This window comes from Alligator mississippiensis, chromosome 2, assembly GCF_030867095.1.
Source record: "Alligator mississippiensis isolate rAllMis1 chromosome 2, rAllMis1, whole genome shotgun sequence".
In the NCBI taxonomy this organism is placed as follows: Eukaryota; Metazoa; Chordata; order Crocodylia; family Alligatoridae; genus Alligator; species Alligator mississippiensis.
Window position 1 is genome coordinate 49,733,146 of NC_081825.1, and position 13,329 is coordinate 49,746,474.

At 44.3% G+C, this 13,329-nt stretch overlaps 1 protein-coding gene across 10 annotated transcripts in view; it reads left to right on the top strand.

The window, feature by feature from the left end:
* TBC1D1 (TBC1 domain family member 1) overlaps nt 1-13,329 on the top strand; it is a 191,676-nt gene that overhangs the window by 125,214 nt on the left and 53,133 nt on the right. For 6 of the 10 annotated variants that reach the window (XM_019480505.2, XM_019480526.2, XM_019480509.2 and 3 more), the window contains 4 exons: nt 577-854; nt 3,990-4,148; nt 7,768-7,887; nt 9,382-9,521. In XM_019480505.2, the coding sequence (XP_019336050.2) occupies nt 577-854; nt 3,990-4,148; nt 7,768-7,887; nt 9,382-9,521 (697 nt within the window). The remainder of the gene's footprint in view (nt 1-576; nt 855-3,989; nt 4,149-7,767; nt 7,888-9,381; nt 9,522-13,329) is intronic. The other 4 variants (XM_019480514.2, XM_019480519.2, XM_014594954.3 and 1 more) reach the window with 4 other exon arrangements.

Genomic DNA, 13,329 nt, shown 5'->3' on the forward strand with positions numbered 1-13,329 from the left:
AAAAACCACACCAGGTCAGAATGTTTTTTAACACTATGGATTTCTATTTCTGTTTTTAACACTGTGGAAATCTCTGGGGTTATCTTGTGAATAAACAAGATTTTTGTAAATCTTGTTTGCCCACCTAAAAGTGCTAACAATTGCTAGGTAGCCCATGGTACCCTTGAAAGGATCTCAAGGCATCCCAGGGTACTGTGGCAACCTGGTCAAGAATCACTGGTCTAAAATTCCTTGTAGAAAGTCTAAACAGGCACTGAAATAAGTGGTTGGCTTTGAGAAGGGTGGAACTTCTATCAGTCCAGTGGAATTTACCACTGATCAGCTTGTTCAGCCTCTGCTATTACAGTGCCCAAGATTAGGCACTCAGTTTTAGAAATGTTGGCCTGTATTTATTTTCATGGCCTTATGTTTCAGGAAGTATATATCTGGCACAAAAAGGTTGTTTTTTAGAAATAAATCAGTTTATAGTATAAAGCAAATTGCTTTATGATGTCAAAAATAACCTGGGATTGAGAACCACCTAAAATATTTTTCAAATCATATACGTTCACGTGTCATTTTTATATATATTTCTAGGAGCCATCTCTGCGTGAAAAAGAAGTTCCAGTTCCATCAGAAAGTCCTGTCAAGACCGATGCATCAGCAGATGATCTCATCAGTGACCCAGATAGTCATCCTGATGAGCAGCCCGATAATTTATCTCAGCCAAGCTTTAGACGGCGAGCAAACACATTGAGTCACTTGCCCACCGGAAGCCAGGAACCTCTGGAAGCAGTTGAAACATCACCATCTGTTCCACAAAGGAAACTAATGAGGTATCATTCAGTGAGCACAGAGACTCCTCACAAGCGAAAGTAAGACTCACTTAAAAGCAGGATATTTTTTCATATATTTGGGGCATATTATGGGAAGTCCATAGTATACCAGGTATGTTAATTTAATGAAAGAGAAGCTTAGTATTTAAGGAATGTGTATAGCAGTGTTATCCCTGTAGAGCATATGTGATAATTAAGAACAACTGCCATGTTAATTCTGTGTGTATTCAAGGAGGGAAATAAAACATGACGCTTGCAATTCCACAGTAAATGTCAGAAAGCCATTTCCTGTGCAAGTATAATAATGGATGGATAATAAGGGGTGCTTTCTTCTTGTTCAGATGATCAGGTGGTTTTTTTTTTTGGTTGGCTCTAAGGGCTGTATAAGTAAATGACAGCTCTGTGTAGTATATTTATGAAGAAAAAACGTGTAACTTATGTGATATAGAAAGCTGAACTGTTGGTCAGTTCACATTTAACATATTTAAGTCAATTAAAAAAACTGCATAAAACTTCATTACTAGTAGCAGGCATCAGGAGTCTGATCAGTTCTTGATTCGTTGCTAACTATACTCACAAAAACAGATTACTGATAATTTTATTGCTAATATTCCTGGATGTTCTCCTTGAAAGACTTCCATGAAACCTTACTAAGCTTTTTGAGCTTTTTTTCCTTCCCTTTCTCTGGCTTTTTTCAATTACTGTGGAAACATTCCTGTCTGTAGGCATCTGTCTGCCAAAATTGCTGATTTATGTAATCTACATAGTTGGAAGTGTGTATGTGCATCAGCTCATTTTTCCCTGAAGAAAGCAGAGCAGTCAAAGAACATGTTTGAAATAGGTGATGACAGGAAAAAAAGAATTGTGATATGTAAAAGGAAACATAACCTGGGTTACCTTTTTGGCCTTTTTTCGAACTTTTGTTCCTTAAATGTTAAATGACTTTTGTAGTGCAGTTTAGGACTTAAAATTTGTTGGCTGGGTACCACCAGCAGCTGCCTTAAAATTTGTAGCTGCTTCTTCAGTCAGTTCATCCTTTTCCCTCTGATATTCTAGCTAAAAGTTGAATAATCTTTTAGTTTGCTGTCATTCAAAAGTGGATCTAACTTTCCGACTTCATTTGGCTCCTCAAAAGATTGGTCTCTTAATGGAATCACTCCCAGTAACATGATATAGGATAAGTACTTGAATTGGGGAAAAATTGTACTACAGATGAGAATTTCAAAAGAACCTCACGCCTATAAAACTTGGAAATCAAGGCGACTTCTTGCTAAATCTCTTAAGAATAAAAGTAGGTTCCAAAGTGTTCTTATCCAGCAAAGCACTTGAGCATGTCTCTCTTTACAAATGACTTGTTCATTTGATTTCACTGAGGTTACTCAAAGGCTTAAAGCTAAATATGCACTTAGGTATTTTGGTGAATCAGGGCCTTTCAGCACATGCTTGTGTGTTCTCTACTGCTGACTTGTGCATTAGGGGAAAGTGCTCAGTTCCTTGCTGCTAGAGCAGGGGTAGGCAACCGGAATGCCAAAAAAATCCACATTGCCTACCTTGGAAAGTACTGGAGTGCTGGCATGCCAGAAAAACAAAATGAGGGCAGGGGGTACATGGCAGGATGCCCAGCTTGTGCCCCTTGTCCCCCCCACCCAAAGCCCCTGCCCCCCAGCCCTGCTCATGCCCCTTGTCCTCCACCCAAATCCCCCATCCGCCAGCCCTGCTGCCCCTTGCCCTCCAGCTCAGGTTCCATGGCCATCAGCAGCTACCCAGAACCTGGGCCAGTGTGTGGGACCCGGCAGGGCAGGGCACAACAGGGGGCACAAAAAGCTGCCTGCTGCTCCAAGCTCCCCGCTGCATGGCCACACTTCCCCTGAAGGTGGGGGCAGCAGCGAGGGGCACATCCCTGCATGCTGCCCACATTGCTCCCATGCATGCAGGGGGAAGTGTGACCAGGGCAGCGTGGAGCTTTCATCAGCAGGCAGTTTCCCTGTGAAACCCCTCTGGGTCGCACACGCTGCGCTCCAGAGGGCCCAGGGGAGGGCAGCAGGGCTGGGAGCGCAGTGTGTGTAACCCGGAGCGGCGGTGCACAAACGGGCCATGCAGGGAAGCTGCCTGCTGCTGCAAGCTCCACGCTGCCTGGGTCACACTTCCCCTGTATTCAGAGGAGCAGCGTGGGCAGCATGCAGGGCTGTGGCCCTCACTGCTGCCCCCACCTGCAGGGGAGGTGTGGCCAGGGCAGCAGGGAGCTCAGAGTGGCAGGCAGCTTTCTCCGCCCCCCGCTGTGCCCTGCCATGCCGGTTCCCACACGCTGCTTCAGAGCGGTGGCAAGAGCAGCACAGTGCGGAGCATTGCTGGTATCTCCTGCCTCCCTGGAGCCCAGGGCTGGGGCTGGGGCCGGGAGACAGCTGGGGCTGGGGCCGGGGGTGGGGAGGCAGCAGCTGTTTGTAGCCTCACGGCTGCAGCTAACCCAGGCTCTGGGTAGCTGCTGATAGCCACGGAGCCCGGGCTCCTTCCAGCAAGTGGCTGTGGGGGATGGAAGCCCTGCTGCAAACAGCCCAGGCTCCATCGCTATCAGCAGCTATCCAGAGCCTGGGCCAGCTGCAGCCGTGAGGCTACAAACAGCTGCTTCCTCCCCAGCCCCAGCTGTCTTCCAGCCCCAGGCTCCAGGAAGGCATCAGGTGCCGACACTGCACTCGTAGCAGCCAGGGTCGGGGCAGGGAGGCAGCAGCTGTTTGTAGCCTCCTGTCTGCAGCTGGTCCAGGCTCTGGGGTAGCTGCTGCCAGCTATGGTGCCCAGGCTGGTCTCAGCAGGGCTTGCAGCCTCCTAGCCGCAGCCCAGGCTCCCAGCTGGCAGCAGCTACCCAGAGCCAGGGCTGGCTGCAGCTGGGATGCTGCAAACAGGTGCTACCTCCCCACCCCTGGCCCCGGCCCCAATGCATGCCGAGGAAAATGGCCTCACGTGCCATGCTCGGCATGCGTGCTGGGGGTTGCTGACCCCTGTGCTAGAGCCTTAATTCAGAAATGTAGATAATCATTCACTACTATTGGCAGGCCTCTTTTAAAGGAGAATATCAAGTACCCTCGACACATTCTTACTCTGTTTTTTTCTGTCTATTCCTGTAATTTGTTCTTTCTCTTACCTCACCTCCATACTCATGGTTGGAATCTCACTGTACAGTTTGAACACATCTGTGAAGGAGTCTAAAAGCTGTTCTGGTCAACCTGCATCTCCAACTCCCTTAGCTCGTCTCAGTCCTTCGGCCTCTTCACCCAACTTTTTAAAAAATCTAAAGCATAATTCAAGTGGAGAACAAAGTGGGCATGTTACGCAAAAGAGGTGAGATAGTAGATGCATAGAGTTTCTTTTATTGTATCATAAACATGCAGTATTGTAGTGCCAGAGCTTGCTATGTATGAATAATTGAAAGTTAAGATTTTTGCAGGTAGTGGAGTGCAGATAGTCTGAGGGGGAAAGTAACTCCTCAAGCACTGTATTTTGATGCAGACACTTGATGGAATTTTTTGTTTCAATCAAATGAAATTACTTCAGGAACTTGTGTGCACACATGCACACCCCCCCTGTTATGCAAGGGTCAGTTGCTCTAGTTATGTATTAGGTAGCAGTAGTGCCTAACCTGTGCAAGAGGTTTGATACCAAGGACACTGGTCCAGCTTTCTTTCTCCAGAATTATTCAGTTCCACCTGTGGCAGGCCAGGAGGGGGTGCTCCTGTGTTGAGCCGCCCACCTCACTGCGCCTGACCACCTTCCAGGCTCTGAGTGCCTCCCTGGGGGGGCGCCTCACGTCTGGCTAACCCCCTTCCTGTAGTACACCCACTAGCCTGGGGGTTCCACTGCCACCACCCAGGGATGGGCTTTATTCTGGCTCTGCGCACCCTGGGAAACACAGGCCTCGTAGCCCTCGAGGGTACTTGATTCACTTCAAGAACTTGGGATGCTTCCCTCAGTCAGAAGCACAAATAGTGGTCTCCCTTAGTCAGCCGAACCAAAGGGACCCCAAGGCATAATCTAGACCCAGTCCCAATAAGTCTCCCACACTAGGTACAAAGGAGAACTTTATTGGCTTTAAGGGGTAGGGTTGGAATAGGGTACAGGGTAGAGCAATAACAGAGAAATCCCATAGAGCAAACTCCCATGGCTATGTAGCCTTTGATCACGCATCTGAGTTACTGCAAGCTATATATCTAGTTAGATCTCAGGTAGCTTACTCACAAGTATCATCCAGAGGCAGGTAGAGATTCCCTCTGGAGGCAAGCAGTTCATTGATCATGAGTTTTGAGAGAGAGAGAGAGAGCAAGTTTCAGATGGTTCAGCTCTTCTCTCTCTCTGAGTCTTCCTCATGGCTGCTGCCTCTTCTTCCTGGGCAGTCCTTAACTTATATAGCCCTGGTGACCTCATTTACCTGGTCCAATGGAGGCCAGCACCTGTTGGCTGTCAGCCAGCCAATTTGAAATGCATCACTAGTTGCTGGGCAGACTGGCAGTTCCTAGCTCCCAGGGATCCCAAGCCCCTCACCCAGGTATGTGATGCCAGTCACGTAGGCAGAGGGAGCAGGTTTCCCTCCTCCCTCAGGAATGTATCCAGCTCAGGTTACCTGAAGAGAGAGGGTAAGGTGTGTATCCTCTGCTGAGCCCATCCTAATCAAATTGTCACAGAACAGAGTTTAGAGGAGAAACAGAAGTGGCCTTCTGTCACACCACCTGTTTAGCGTAAGGAAGAACTGAGTTCCTGTGCCTTGTGATTAAGAAAAGGAGAGGGGAGGGATAAAATTACTCGATAAGAGTTGAAAGACAAATTTAACCAAGTCAAGAAAATAGGTCAAGAAATGTCAGACTTGTGAAGAGCCATTTCAGTCTCTAGTTGTTCCATTACCTTCAGCACCATGAAGTGATAGTTTGGCATTCCTTCCTTCGATGAGAACACAGACAGACAGAGCCATTCATCCTGCCTTTCCCTGAAAGGTAATAAGACCAGTTGCCTCCTAAAGTCATTTGATTCAGACTGTTTACTTTAGCTCCAACAGATTGGCCAGACAAATGTCCTTGGGGAGTACTGTTAAAAGTTACTGTTCGTTAGCAAGTTTTCTGTCATGCCATTCTCTTTTTTTCTTTTTCTGCCTTTTTGTGCAGCACTGTTGAGGGAGACACTGATCCTTCTGATCCCGAGAAAGTACACAAGGCAGAATCTGCATCGTAACCATGTCTGCTGTAGGACTTACTTGTCTACTTGTTCTATATTTACAAAAAAAATTAAATAGTTACTACTATTTAGCCTTACGTTATCCGAGATGAGCTTCCCCTTTTCTTCCTCAGGAACTGCACCGGGGCAGAAGTCTAATTATGCAAATCCTCTCCATCCTCTGACCCTCACTTCAAAAAACACCTCTCCAGTTCCTTGTACCCAGTTTCTCCTCCTCTTTCCCAGTCGCCAAGGAAAAGGGATGATTTCCTGCCTCCCGAGTCGATTCTGCAGTGACACTTGCTTTAATAAGTCTTTCCTCACCATTGAAAGTGATTCTGTATCATGTCTCAAAGGGCTGCTACTTAGAAATATATATGATGGGAAGCCCTCAGGTGAATTTACAGTTTCAAACCTGTGTGTTGTAAGGCCAAGCTACCATAACTCTGTGAGCAAAATGCAGTTATGGTCAGGAGATGTGCTGGGCTGATTTTCCTTGCAAATTGGCTCACAAGATATTAAAGGATTGTTTTACTTAATGCAAGTGATTGTTCCAGATTAATCTCACCATCCCTGTTCACCATCTTTTTTGTAAGGCAGTGCCAACTGCAATCCAGATGCACCATTTTGGTGAAAATTAGACACAAAGCTGGCTGGCTGTCCCTGGTGAGTGCTATTATAGCCTCTGGCTATTAGGTGGAAGGTGAAGTGAATTTGCATTGAACAAACACCTACCCTGTGGGGAAAAAACTGTGTAGTGACAGTATGCGAAGTAACGACAGTACTGTGCAGTAATGACAGTTACTGCGCAGTCATTTAGTACTTGCATATGCGACTACTAAATGACTGTGCAGTAACAACTGCACAGTCTATCACGTGTCGATGCAGCCTCTGAGGAGTAATTTTGCCCTGGAGCAAAATGACTTATGCAAGGTTGTGTATCATGTACCCACTCCACTGTTACTGCAGGCTAAGTCCATTTTAAATGTGACATATGTCTGAACCCACAATTGTTCAAGTTCAGCTGCTTCCTCTGAATGTCATAGAAGCTTTAGGTAGCTCATTCTGGAGAGAAGGGGATACAACCAAGTCATATTTGCCAAAATGTTTATAATGAGATTTGATGGCTTCTGCTATATAACAAGAGCAACATACCCAACTAATCAGATGCAGAGAAAATAATGTATAGGTTAAAAATTCTAAGCTTTTTTTTTTCTTTTTTTTTTGCTTACAAGCTGGATACAGAAATGTCAATTTTTCCCTCTTTTCCATAATGCGGATCAGACATGTGCCTATCAACTTTAGCAGTTCTTAAGCTCTAGAGCTGCTATGGATTCTTAATGTTGTTGAAACACCTATCCTTGAAAATTTTCAAGAGCAGCTTGCGTGGACATTTGACTTGGGATGGTTTAGTCAGAAATGATCCTGCATTGAGCAGGGGGATAAACTAAATGACATTAAGATATCCCTTCCAGCCTTGTTTTCCTATAATCCTAAATATATTGTGAGGAATTTGACTAAAGCATAGGGGCATGAATTTATGAAAAGATACTGAGTCATACCAGAATGTTTGAAGTGTCCTAAAAACAAATTTCAGAGTAGGACTGATTAAAAGTTTTCATCTTAACTCTATTTTCCCTGGTGTTTTATGACTCCAAGTGTTAGCTCCTTTTCAGTTTTGAAACTTTCACTGTGTACGATTTTTACTGTATTTACACTTCTTCATTCTAAACTGCACTTTTCCCAACTGCACTCTCAGCATCTTCTACCGTACTGCTCTAAGGAAAAGGCTTCATTCTTCCTCCTCTGTGCCAAATTTCTTAAAATTTTTGGCTCCTGTACATGAAAATAACGCATCTGACTTTAGGAGCACAAAAAGGTAGGGTGCTCTTTTTATGCCTGAAGATAAAATTGTCTTGTTAAATTTGATTTTGAGACAACACTTTTTACACTTGTAAAATGATTAATATTATTATAATTCACTTGCATGTGATACATGAAATAATCTAAATGCAAATGTTAAAGGTCAGAGGCTACCTACAGTTTCTCGCATATGAAGAAAATAGATTCTACGCATTTCCAAACTTTGCTCTTGTGACAGTATTGCATGTACTTATATATTTTCATTGGCTGATTACTCTTTTCCAAAAGGCTGTTTTCACATCACCAGTGAATTCTCCTTTAAGAAATACATGGCATATCCCATTTGACAGCAGTGTCCTCAGTTGGAAGGACAGGATGAGAGTGTTGAGATGGTTCTTGGCTTACAAACCCAGTTACTGAGTTCAGAGCTTTTTGAAGTTTACATATCTTCCATAATGATCACAGTAACAAGTATGTCAGAGTTTAGGGTTGCTGAAAAGAAAAATAAAAGGAATGACTTGAATTCCTTAAAGCAGGTAAAGTCATTAATAGCGATGCTGAAAGACAGCATTGCTATTAATAATTTAATTTTCAGTGTTACAGACAGCTCTGTGAGTAGCCTCTGGTTTAAAACAAAGGAACAAACCCAGGACTCCTGGGAACTATTTCCAGCTCTGTTTCTGATTTCATTCTGTAACCCGGAGCAAGACATGTAAATTCTGTATTCCTCAGCTTATGTATCTGAGAGAAGAGTGCCCATGGGTATTTCTGTACATGCTCCAGGAGTGGTGGGAGGCACTTTAATTAGAGTGGCTCTGAGAGCTTGTCAAACAAGCTTTAGATAAAGTGCCCCTGCTGCCATTTTTAAGCGCAGGCTCACCAATTCATAAGATGGTGCAGGCTGCTGGAGCGTAGTAATTACCACACTCCAGCAGACTCAATTAATCAAGTCTGCTCTGACACGCTGCAATTATAGTGTGTTTAAGCAACCTCACTGCTTGTGTATAGGTGCCCCATGTGCCTAACTCACAAGGAGATTGTGGGGTTTAATTTTACAGTGATAAAGCTTTTTCAGATCCGTTCATAAAAGGCAGTAATAGCACTTTGCACCTCTATAACAACATCAAGATTTTTGTGAAAGGCACTGAAATATCAGAATGTAAAGGCATGTGAATATGGATATGCACTGTGTATTTAACATATATTGTGTATGTTTATATATTATCACAAAAATATTGACACTGTAACTTAACTATTAAACTGAACTAAGCTGGATGCTCTTTCCAGTCACTAGCCTGGCTGCTGCACGTGCCCCTGTGCAGACCTGTTGCAGAGGTATGAATTTCACACATTTAACACTGGGGATCTGGCCCAGCATGTGCAGGTCGCTTAGACCAATTTGGTGGCTTCTGTTTTAATATTCTTTGAGACCTGACACCTTTCACAGTATTAGCAGACTTTACCTTGTGTCATTATAATTCATAAATCATTCTGTACTCTGCAATTTTAGTGACTATGAGTCCAAAGAAAGCCAGCAGGGTGCTGGCAGTGACAGCCCTATACGGACTCGCCGACATTCTTGGAGGCAACAGATATTCTTACGAGTGGCAACTCCTCAGAAATCCACTGATTCACCCAATCGATATGATGGTAAGATCCCTATTCACTTAAGTATATAAAAAGCCCTAAAGCATGTAACCTCTGAAGTATTTATCATCTTTAATTCTCTTTGCTAAGTAGGGTGGGGAAAATCTAACCTAACCTAACCAAGGAAGAATACCCTGTAATAATATTCATTTGCTGTGTATTCAGTTCCCAGTTAGAATGACCGCTTCTGTTTTCTATCACTTTTGTATCATGCTATAACTTAGCAGCTATATAAAGCTTTTATTTTAGACTCACCTAGCCAAAGAAAAATGGACATTATGATTAGGTGCATACTTTCTATTTCTCTCAATCAATACCATATTATTTTCATATAGGAGGGAAAGCCCCTCATCTTGGATTTGAGTGCTGTACAAGGCTGTACAGTAGGGGGTGGGAGGGGCAGGTGGCTGCTGCAGCTCCAACTCCAGACCCAACCCAGGCTTAGGCTCAGTCTTGGTGTTACAGCTGCAGCTTGAGCTGCCACCTGACCCCCTTCCTTCCCTCTGCACCTCTGTCTGATGCCTCTGTCCTTTTCTCCACAGGGGGAAGATACCAGGGGGTATAGGCATAGGGCTGGGGGGAGTTGGGGGCAGGCACTATGAGGGGGATAGGTGCCGGGGCACACAGGCACCAGGGGAGGGCAAGTGATAGGGGGAACAGAGGACAAGGGGTAGGTCTCAAGCCATTTGATTTCCCCCTCTGTCTGCTCTCTTACCACCCCTATGTCTCCTGTCCCCTTATCTCTGTTTGCCTTGCTGCAATTGTAGTGGGGGGCAAATTTAAGATGACCCCCCAATAATTAGATTCTGTACATGGGAAATTATAACAAATTTATAAAGTTTCCATGTATATAATCTAATTATATGGGGAAGTTAATCTTAGTCAGCCATCTTGTATTCGGGTAAATATGGTATTGTCTTAGTTGATGTCACTTTACACTTTGTCACCAAGTAACTTTATTTAATCGTTGCCAAGTCTTTTACTCTTGGAGTATAGAACTGAGGTTTTGGGCAAAATCCGTGTCTGGGGCAAGAAAGTTTAACTCAGTTGTTCACAACCTTTTCAAACTCCACCTATCCTCTATAGCTTTCCTGAATTTGACAGCACCCCAATTGAAAACCCCGAATAATGGCATAACTAGTTATTTCTGTGCCCTGGACATTAGGGATGGGATGTGAGGGGGATATTGTGCTGAAACCAGAAGTGGGATGGGGGGATCCAGTCTTATCTGCCACAGCATGGGCTCACCCAGGGACTGAAGACTTGCAGTGGGTACCCAGGGCAGAGTTCACCAAGTCAGCCTCTCTCACCCTCCTCCATTAACCCTCTTAGAATTGCTGGTAATCAGCTGTAAAAGTTGTAATTTGGCTGTGGCTATGGAAGTGTTAATAAAGTACCTGTTGTTGCACAGGAGCAAGGGGAGGGGAGAGCTAGACTACAAGGGGGAATCCTGACTCTGGCCAGGCAGTCTGTCTGTCCCACTAGAGCTAATGGCCTCTGCCTGAGCCCAAGCTGAGCACAGACCCCTACTGTCAGTCCATCAGCCTTCTCTTCCATTTCAGTGCCTCAGTAGCGTGTGCCCTGTTTACCCAGCTGTTGCATGGTAGAACTGTCCCCTGCGCTGTTCCTAGGAGGGGTTGTGCCAAGCAGACTGGGAAGGAGCTGTAGCAGAGGAGTTTCTTTAGATTCATTCATTTGCCTGGCATGCCTGTCTTAGAACTAAAGGCATGCTGGACACTTCCACCTGGTGCCAGCTCTGCAACTCCCTTGAAGGGTTCTCATGGTACCCTGAATGAGACCCACTAGTTTAACTTCTCTAATGTCAGTGTAGTTGTACCTCCCTAACACTGGCTGATATCTTTCAATGAACCAACTATATAGTTGGGAGACATGTTAGACAAGCTTTTGATCACAAAGTGCAGTTTTTCAAGTCCACCTTGTATATTTCCAGGACCGTCACAGCTATGACCTTACTACAACTCTACTAAAACTTGATAGAATTTGGTCCCATAATCCTTAATATTTTGCCACTTTTTCTGATAAATAGTGATTTCCAGACCTCTTTTCTTTTCCTTAGGTTCCTCTAGATAAGTAGTTGTCAACCAGGAGTATGCGTACTCCTAGGGGTATTTAAAAACATTGTAAACGGTACAGGGGGAGCTCCCGCTGGATACACATGGTGTTGCACCGCTCCCGGGGCAGCTGCAGTGCCACGCAAAGCCAACCCTGCAGCGGCAGCTGCCTCTGCCCTGCACACAGATCAGAGGGACATGTGCCCCCTGGGCCTCCACTAGGGTGCGCGTAGCAGCGAGAGCCCCCCCTCACCCACACCCCTGGATGAGCCTCCCAGGCTCTGATTGTCCCACGACCCAGCCCACCTAGGGCCCCATTCACCCCTGTCTCTGCCCCGCTCCCTACCTCATCGCGGGCTCCCCCACGGCCCTTTCCCCTCTCCCACAAACTTACCTGCTGGGGGGGGAGTGTGCATATGCACTCAGCCCCTCCCCCCGCTAATTTTAATATAAAGGGGCACATGAGCTGAAACTTTGAGACAGAAGGGGCACACTTATTAACAAAGGTTGAAAACATCTGCTCTATATTAACTCATTTTGAATGAACTTTTAAAATAGCATATGGTTGTTGGTGGGATGATAGAAATATTTTTGTCTAAAGAATAGCTTCTGAATTTTTGCCTAGGTCTTTTTAGCTATAGTTCATTACGGATGGGGGAGGGTGTTAACAGTTTGTAGAAATCCACATGGAATTTCCAAAAGGAATACATGAAGAGTAATTAAAAGGGAGTCTTGTCTCATAGGATTTTATATTATTTTAGAAGCGAAAGTGAAACAGGAAAAAATATTGTCCAAAGAATCATGGTTTCTGTATTCCAGATGTCAACTAACAAATAAAATAAAGGGATTTATGTATATTGTCTTTGTAATATTACCGCTTTGATAGTCGTCATGTGATCTTTCACTCGGAACTTGCTACTGTCACTTCCAAGTGGAAAGCACATTGCCTCCTCTAATCAAATCTCATTGTTTCATAATTAACAAACAAAAATACATATGCTATTTTCCCCCACTAGAACTAACAGAAGAATAGAAAGATAACTAGATGAAAGGTGGCAGTCACATTTTGGCTAGTGGCTGGACTGGTTGGACCTTAGCCCTGCTTGGTTTGGCTTTATCCCCCTTGCTGCATTTAGTACTATGAAGCTTAATAAAACAACATGGTATCACTAGAGAGCCTTTAATTTGTATTTGTGAGCTGGTAAGATTGCTGGCAGAGACCAAGTACATAGAACAGTTGCATCTTTTATGTATTGTTAGACACTAAATTGCTGTAAACCAGATAGGAAAAAAGTGCACAGGATTTACATTTTGAAAGTGTAATGAAATCCTTAAAACATCTAAATTATTGTTGTAGTTTATCGTATAAATAAATATAAAAACACAGTAATTTGTAATAAATACATAAAAAACACTGCTTACCACAGAAATAACCATACAGATATTCTCTGTTTTACTACTTTGATATGTATGCCAATCAATTGTTCCCTCATTGTTAAGTCTCTTTATCTTCCTGGAAGGTGTGTTACTTGTCAACTTCCAGGTATGTAATCTACAAAGGTCTTAAAACCCTCTGGTAGTTATATTTTTAACAGCCCAACCAAGCCAAGTCACCTTCCAAAAAAACAAAAAAAAGAAGGAATCAAATGTGGTTAAAAGACAACATAAGGGGGAAAAAGTGTGTGTGTGGGGTGAGGGGGAGAGGGGAAAGGGTATAGAAAAAGGAAGGCCCACTAAAA